Source organism: Haplochromis burtoni, unplaced genomic scaffold (assembly GCF_018398535.1).
Source record: "Haplochromis burtoni strain Fernald_Lab_line unplaced genomic scaffold, NCSU_Asbu1 Contig_2048, whole genome shotgun sequence".
Lineage (NCBI taxonomy): Eukaryota > Metazoa > Chordata > Actinopteri > Cichliformes > Cichlidae > Haplochromis > Haplochromis burtoni.
This window is the reverse complement of record NW_024584409.1, coordinates 7,236-15,441: the sequence shown is the minus strand read 5'-3', so window position 1 is coordinate 15,441 and position 8,206 is coordinate 7,236. Positions and strand designations below refer to the sequence as shown.

Here is an 8,206-nt window from a genome sequence, read left to right as displayed (position 1 = left end):
AGGACCCCGTGGAGCGAGGCGTCCTCAACCTCTCCACAGCACAGGTGGAATACAGCGAAGACCAGCAGGCCATGCTTAAGGTTTGAGGCAGGATAGAGAAAGGCTGGATGTAACACGTTTGTCTTTAATGAGAATTCATTCAAATTGTTTTGGTGCACGTTGATTGATGAAATGGCAAATGGACTGGGATTTATCATTTGAATGAACATGAATATAATGTGATGTTTTCTTTTCAGACGCCCAACACATTTGCAGTGTGCACAAAACATGGAGGCATCCTCCTGCAGGCCACCAACGAGAACGACATGAACGACTGGCTGTACGCTTTTAATCCTCTGCTAGCAGGAACGATAAGGTACACACACACAGACACACACGCTCCTCTCACACCACAGTCAAACGTGCAGCTTCTGCACCCTTCAAAAACATTCCCTTCTCCTCACAACGTAAAAATCTCCCTGCAGATCTAAGCTGGCGAGGCGGCGCAGCCTTCCTCCAGCAACCCCGCTGCCAGCTCAGCTTTCCTCCTCTCTATTCCCTCCCCTCAGCTTTCTGTGTTTTCGTTTCGATGACAATGTTTGGGTCTAATCTTGTTCCGCTTGGTTGTCATTCCCAAACTCGCCTAACTAAGTAGCATGTTGTAGTAGTCTACTTGTGTGTGCACGACTCTTTAGAAACTTTCCGTTTGCCAATCATCTGTACAAAAAAATGTCTCTATCAGTGTTATTTGTCTCCTGAAATGAGTTTCATTCTATTTTGGGGGTTTTTGCTGTTGGTTTTTTAATAAATTAACATGCTGCATGATACCTGCAGCAGTCCTCAGGAGAAGACCAGGTTTGCTCAGTTTAAACAAAAATGAACCAAATCAGCCAGCTTACATTTGAAACCATGAAGGAAAAATCTACGTTCTGATTTGTCTGTTGTCAAGGTCTCACCTCAGTGCGATTCCTCACGTTTTGTCATGATTAAAGGATGAATGTGAACACCGCTTCAGTCACTGTGTTCACTTCCTGATATGTCAGAACTGTGCTCACGTCACTCACTTTTTTTAACAACATGACACACTGCTGTAAACAGAGACCCTGTAATGTTAGCACCAAGTAGGACTTCATAAAAAATAATGCTGTCAAGCTAACTTTTGCTCTTTCTGTCTTTTTCAGGACCTTGAGGCAGTGTGGGACAGCTCCCTGCACAACTCCCTCCTGCTCAACTGCGTCACTCCCTATGGAGAGAAGATCTACATGACCTTATCTGCGTATCTGGAGGTCAGCTGCTGCTCCGCCATGTTGTACCTGTTTGTACGTGTTTTTAAGTCTCTTGATGTCATCGTGTCTAACACACACCCTTTATCTCCTCTCTGCAGTTGGACCATTGCATCCAGCCTGCCATTATCACCAAAGACCTCTGCACGGTCTTTTACTCCCGAGACGCCAAGATTTCCCCACCCCGTTTTCTCAAGAACCTCTTTGGGACTGGATAGTCCAAAACTCCTGACTGGTAAATCTGGGCTGCTGTACTGTGGCCATCTCTGTTTCACAATCAAAGATATCTGCCCTGTTACAAAGTTTCCTTGTTCATAACTTCTGCTTCATTATAGCAACCGAGTGACTGGGATCTACGAGCTGAGCTTGTGTAAGACGTCTGACACTGGAAGCCCAGGTGAGCAGACATGAAACATGCTCATGTCCTGAGCAGGGATGCAGAGGAGGAGGAGGACGGTCCTGGACACATCATGTTATTTGTCTCCTGAAATGAGTTTCATTCTATTTTTTATTATTTTTTGTTGTTGTTGGTTTTTTATTAAATTAAGATGCTTGCATGATACCTGCAGCAGTCCTCAGGAGAAGACCAGGTTTGCTCAGTTTAAAACAAAAACAAAAATGAACCAAATCAGCCAGCTTACATTTGAAACCATGAAGGAAAACTCTACAGTTCTCTCCAAGTGACGTGTTAGTTTACGCTCTGCTGCCTAAACCATAGCTGCTAATAGATTTATAGGGTATTTTTCTTCTCGCAGTGAATTTACATCAGGCTGAACCGTCTCTGAAACAAAAACTCAAAGTGGGAATGAACTTTGACAGGAGGGCCACGCCCGATTTCCTCTGTCATCCACGTCATACTTAGATCCTCCTCAATCTGTGTACATACTCCGCCTCTAAACCGCCGATAGTGCCAGTGTCAGTTAATGAGTCAGTAAAATATTCATGCATTTGTGTTAACATAAAAACTGCAGACTAACTAGAGACAAACAAGCGAGGATCGCTTCATATCTCAGCAGTTTAAAAAACAAACAATGACCGATTGTTCCTGCAGGAGTAGATTTGGGCCCCTTTTTGCTTTTTCATCCCAAGGAATAAAAACAGGGTTACAAGGAGATGAGGAGGACTAGGAGGATGAAAACGAACTAAAGAGAGAACTTGATTTGTACATGCGGTCTGTTCTGGGATCAGTGTGTGTCACGGACCCGTGTGCAGTATGGACTTGTTGTTGTTGTTATTATTATTATTATTATTATTATTATTATTATTATTATTATTATTATATGTGTTCTGTGCTTCTGCTGTCCTGTGTCCATGCTTGTGTTTTGGCAGGTGTGTGGGTGCAGTCATGGCAGGCACTTTCAGCTCTGGTGAGTGTGGCCTTGCCAGCTACCGGTCACACCCAGGAATCTCCACACATACCTGGTGTCATGGTCCTGAGTCTGAGGACTCGATGTTTTGTGTTTCTTTATATTCTTCTATATACTTGTTTATTCTGCCTTGTCTTTTGTTTAGGTTTGCTATGTGTTAGTGTGCTTGTTTCATGCCTGCCTGTGTTCCCTCTGTCTGTCCATGGTGTCACTGTGTCTGCTCGTGAGTCTGCCTGCCAAGTTCAGTGTCCGTTCTGGTTCTGTCTGTTCGTTTCCTGTTTTGTTCTGAAAGTTCATGTCTCATATCAATGTGTTCAGTTTTACCTTTCTCCTGTCTCGTTAGCCTAATTTCTCCCAGCTGTGTCTCCCTCCTGTTGCTCATTTCTTAATTACTCCCCTGTGTATTTAAGCCCTGTGTTTTCCTGTGCTCCCTGTTGTGTCGTACCCTCATGCTGTGTGTTTCTACCTGTAGCTCCCTGTGTGTTTTGTTAGAGTCTTCCCAGTTTAGATTTTGTAGTTTTTTGTGTTCAGCAATAAAAGCTGCAATTTTGAGTTCCGTCCTGTCTCCAGTGAGTTTGCGTTTGGGTCCAATTCCTGCCGGCACACAGCCGTACTATGACACCTGGCGCTGATCTAGCTTCATCAGAGGAGCTTCAAAACAGTGTGGCTGAGAGCTCCTCGACGCTGGATCGTTGACTTCCCGTCAGTCTCGGTTTATGTGCAAGGTTAGTGCAAGTCTGGCGTCAGGTGTTGTACTCACGGCTGCCTTTGTGTTTCCCCAGGAGGAATTGTGGAGACCAGGAAGCAGCAAACGGACAGTACACAGGGAACGGGCACGGAGCACAGGTTAAAGGAGAAGACACGGAACAGGAGTCGGGATCGCACAAGGTATTTATTGTTGCTTGGATTTACACCACTGTAAATAAACGCACTGCCTTCATCAAGTCCTGCATTTTGGGTCCTCATTCCTCTGACAGCTTCTGAAGTCGTTCAAAGTTGCTTAGCCCTTTGAACGACTTCAGAAGCTGTCTTTTTTATGTTTGTCTTCAGAGTTTAGGAGCTGTTTGCCTGTCAAACCACGGACCATGAGCATGGAGCGGGAGTCAGGAGCACGTTCATGGAAACCACTTCTTTCCTTCTGTTTCACGATTGTTCACATTTCTCACTGTAAATAAACACACCGACTCTGATGGGAAAATCCTGCATTTGGTCCCGGTTCTTGCCACGCATCTTGACATAAGTAATAAACACTTTGATTTAGAAACTGCATTTTGTGTTCACTTGTGTTATCATTATCTAATATTTAAATTTGTTTAATGATCTGAAACAGTTTTTCACATCACTGTACGTACGTAGAAGTTCTGCTCAAACTCTATGAACAGAATCTTTCAAACAATGTGAAACAAGCTGTCACTGCATCTGTACTAATGCTCAGTTTGTAAGTACAGACATGATGCCTCATGCTACAAAACAACCCTAAGAGATGCGGTTAATATATTGACCAGTTGGGTAAACTTGTCAACACTGTTCTTCAGAGGATAAAGTGCTGGTGCTGTGTTCCACCACCAGACTTGCACACAATGTTGCAGAGCTGTGCCAAGCAGGAAAGCACAAGAGCCTTAAGGCTAGTTCCAGAACTTTTTTTTTTTTTAAATTGTAATTCTAACAATCATTTTATTAAAATACAGATGAATCACTGACTTGTGATGCTATTGTTTCTGTTTCTTCAGTCATATCTCCTCCTGTTTTCCTGCTTTAGTGATGCAGGCGTCTCTCTTACACCATCATCACTTTCTCCACTTCACCTTGAGGTAAACTTGCTTATTTGCAAAGATAAGTAGAAGCATGACAGTATGTGGATGATCCAGAGTCATTAACAAACGCACAGAACAAAGTTTGCACAGGTTTTCTGTAATTTTGTGTGTGCACGTGTTTTTTGTTTGCACAGGACAATTATGTTTCCATACACATACTGAATGAGGACCAATGTTTTTGAATGAAAACTGGATCTACTTAGTTCTGCCTGTATTTTCTTCACATGTCTACACTGATATGAATGCACAATTTTAAGAGTTTAAGCAGCCATAGAGGGAACGGTGCCACTACACCTTGGAAGATGAGGGCCGATTCAAACTTTTTATATTTTGTGTTTAATATAACTGACAATGACTAGGAAACCTAAAAAAGATGATACAACACATTAACACACAGAGTACATAATAACACAAATAATCGTACTGGCGATGATTGCTCATATTGGGTGAATTAAAATCCACCAAGAATGCATTTAAGGTTTTGTTTCTTTCATTACACTTTCAGTTGACATGTGCTTTTCAAACGTTATATTTAAACTGTTTAATATAGTGGTAATTCCATCCACCCACCTTTTATCTTTAATAGTTTTTTAGATGTTGGTGAAAAAAGTGTTCATGACAGTGTAGATTTCTGGTATTTTGTGTAAATTTAAACATGTAACAATTCAATTATTTCTAATAATAAAAAAGTGTGAAACTGACGTTAGACTTGTGTTTGGAAATGAACCACCCCATGTTGTGTAGCTTTGTGGATTTTATACTTACTGGATACATACTTATTTATTATATAGGCTGTACAGTACATAAAATGAAAAAATTGCATGTTTTATGTAACTGAAATGTTTAATCAGGTAGATTAAAGAAAATAAGAATGTTACAAAGTATATTTATATGAAACATGTGTACACTTACTGCATTTGATGTATTTTAATGATATAATGTAACACATGTAACAGGAAAAAAGCCAAACTCTGTGAGTTTTTTTTTATGTGTTCATTTTTGTGCACAACATCTGAAATCAGTCTGTCAATTCAGGCATTAGTGCTCAACCATCTCAGCTGTTGGTCAAATGCTTTTTCCATCAAACTCAGGTCATAAAACCCCAATATTTTACTTTATTAACTTCCTGTGATTCGTTGCTTTGTTGTGACTCTTGGGACATACTGAAGAATAAGATTCACACTTATTGTTTTACACGTTAACATGAAATACAGTCCTTACAAAGGAAAGCTTTCTTCTTGTTTTTAGTTCATCGTTCCCAAAACATCTGTATGGTGAGGTGGTCTGCGCTTTATTCACCTTCATAATGTGTGTTCTAATCATAGTGAAAGAGACTGTTAGATATACCAAAGATAACTCATTCACAATAATGGGATGTGATAAAAGAATTGCAGACAAATTACATCTTGTGTCACTAACAGCTGTTTACCTGTTTCAGCTTTTCCCAGTCACTGAAGTCTTTGCCCACCATCACTTCTTGCAGCTCCTTTGGCCTGAAGAGTTTCACCAAATCCTGCTCACACACCAGGAAGAAGCCTCTCTTGAACTCCTGAAACACATTCTCCACTATGTGTTGGAGGCATCCACAAACTCCTTCCTGTTTGGAAGATAAAAGTAGTGATTTACATCCACGCTTTGGTCAAATCATGAACTGTTCTGTTCCATTTTGTTTAAAGAGTGGTCGCTTTATATCTCTGCCACTGATATTTTACTGTGGTTACTTGTCCCATGGTAATTCATTGTGTAGAAACCTGAAAGTTTGTGGTGTGCTTCAAGGATATGCATTCGACCTCTTTCTGTTAGATGCTTCACATTGGCCACAAAAGAGTTTATGTAATAAAGCTTTGTTTCTTTGTAGATGATATGCAGTTATATATTTCTGTAAGCTGACTTTACAGATCAGCTGCCTTTGTAGGCTGATCCAGAGTTATTAGATTAGATTAGATCATAATAAGTGATGACTTGTTATTATCTATAGCATCTGGCTGGCTGGAAGAAACTATGCTTGCTTTTTTAACATATACTATGAAAAACTTTTTTTTTCAAATATATGTCCCAGCTTTCATCACTTGTGACTCTATTGTACTACTGTACTCTTGCTTCTTCAAATCTTGTTAAGGAAACCTCAGACTGCAGTAATTAGGGATTTACCAGGTAAGCAATGTTTAGTGTAAAATACACATTTTTATTGTTCCAACAAATAACCAGTGTTACATATGTTAAAGATTTATTATTGGAAATAATTCAACCCCACCAGAATTAAAGAAAACACAAAGAATAAAGTGATAAATAATACAGAAGTGCTCTATTGGATTGTATTACATAGTCAGATGTTTATAGCAATATAGTAGTTATATAGCAATACATTCTCCTGTTCGTGTTTGTCTGAGCATAAAAATGAGATTTGATTCATAAGAATTATAATGCAGCAGTAACTTAAATTATTGGATAAATTATGACATATTAAGAAAAGTCAGATAATTCTAAAGTGCCTTATGATGCTGATGCTGTTACACAGCTGTCTTATGTGGGGATGTTGAATTTTTTGCATTTCCTATAGTGTAATATTAATGTAACACACAGTGTAAATTATCCTGAGGTACCACAGGAAAAAAAAAGATGAGTTCCCAGAGTAAAAATAAATCTCATCCCTCCTCCTCAGCACAGACACAGTGCACGCTCCTTTAGAGCTGCATACGATCCACCATCACAGTGTGAAATCTGTATCTGCTAGCAGGGCCTCTGTCAGTCTGTCTCGCATGATCTCCTTAGTTGAGTAAAAAGGCAGATACAGATTAGAGTGACATGTCTCTGACTCAATGAAGTGCTGATCACAGGTGCCACTCTGAAAATGCACCTTCATCTTGACCTGGTCGATGCCAAGAATAGGAGCTCTCCTGTAACCAGTCAGGAACCCTGAAGAACAGCAATGGAAAGAAAATATAATTTTACTTAATTAATAATAGTTAGACAGCTATCAATGTCAGTATATTGTGAAAAAGCTCATCAGTATCCAAAAAATTCTCACAATTCTATAGGAAGATAGCACTGCTCATCGTTTTTGGTCATTTGGTTGGCTCACCTAAGCTAGCTTGTACTAAAAATGTTATCTCATTAGGCAAATAATTAACAACTTTTTAGTAAATTTGAAAACTTTTACATACATATTATCATCATCACATCACAGGAAAAAGGATTTTTGCATATTTGTCACATTTATGTGTAATAAGTAAATACAAAACACAATTGTTAATTTATAATTTCATTCATTAAGGGAAAAAATATTCAAGCCTAGCTGGCCCTATGTGAAAAAGCAATTGACCTCTAAATGTATTAACTGGTGGAAGCATCCTGGCAGCAAGAACTGCAGTCAAGTGTTTGTGATAACTGGTAATGAATCTTTACATAGCTTTGGGAGGAATTTCGGCCCACTTTCCTTTGCATACGTTTTTGTACTTTGAACAAGCATAATAAAAACAGAATCAGGGCCCAGTGCAAAAACACATGGCTTTTTTAAAAGGCTTAACCAGGCTATGAAGAATCTTTCATTTGACTGAAATATTGTTATTAAGGTATATTCGTCAGATCTGCAATAAGCCAGGTACTGACTTATTCAAATTATAGTAAGAGAGTCACTACGTTGTCATTATACTTAAAATCATCTGTCAGAATTTGAGGTGTTGTGTCTCTTTTGCATTTGATGACTAACTCAACCATAAAGCAGCTTTACAGTATATTAATCAGAACAATGCTGCTCTCTAAT

At 39.4% G+C, this 8,206-nt stretch overlaps 1 protein-coding gene and 2 long non-coding RNA genes across 3 annotated transcripts in view; 2 read left to right on the top strand and 1 right to left on the bottom strand.

Moving 5' to 3' along the window:
• The first annotated feature begins 912 nt into the window (after positions 1-912).
• On the top strand, positions 913-1,733 carry LOC121813610. The gene is made up of 3 exons (XR_006053789.1): positions 913-1,265; positions 1,364-1,659; positions 1,696-1,733. It is a non-coding gene; the product is annotated as an uncharacterized LOC121813610 (long non-coding RNA).
• A 1,368-nt stretch (positions 1,734-3,101) lies between these two features.
• LOC102304288 lies at positions 3,102-3,850 on the top strand. Its single transcript, XR_318023.2, has 3 exons — positions 3,102-3,331; positions 3,412-3,517; positions 3,680-3,850. It is a non-coding gene; the product is annotated as an uncharacterized LOC102304288 (long non-coding RNA).
• A 2,026-nt stretch (positions 3,851-5,876) lies between these two features.
• LOC121813612 (probable E3 ubiquitin-protein ligase HERC6) overlaps positions 5,877-8,206 on the bottom strand; it is a gene marked incomplete at its 3' end in the record, with an annotated part of 3,261 nt that continues 931 nt past the window's right edge. Inside the window, 1 exon segment of the mRNA XM_042217476.1 lies at positions 5,877-6,040. Coding sequence (XP_042073410.1) covers positions 5,877-6,040 — 164 coding nt within the window.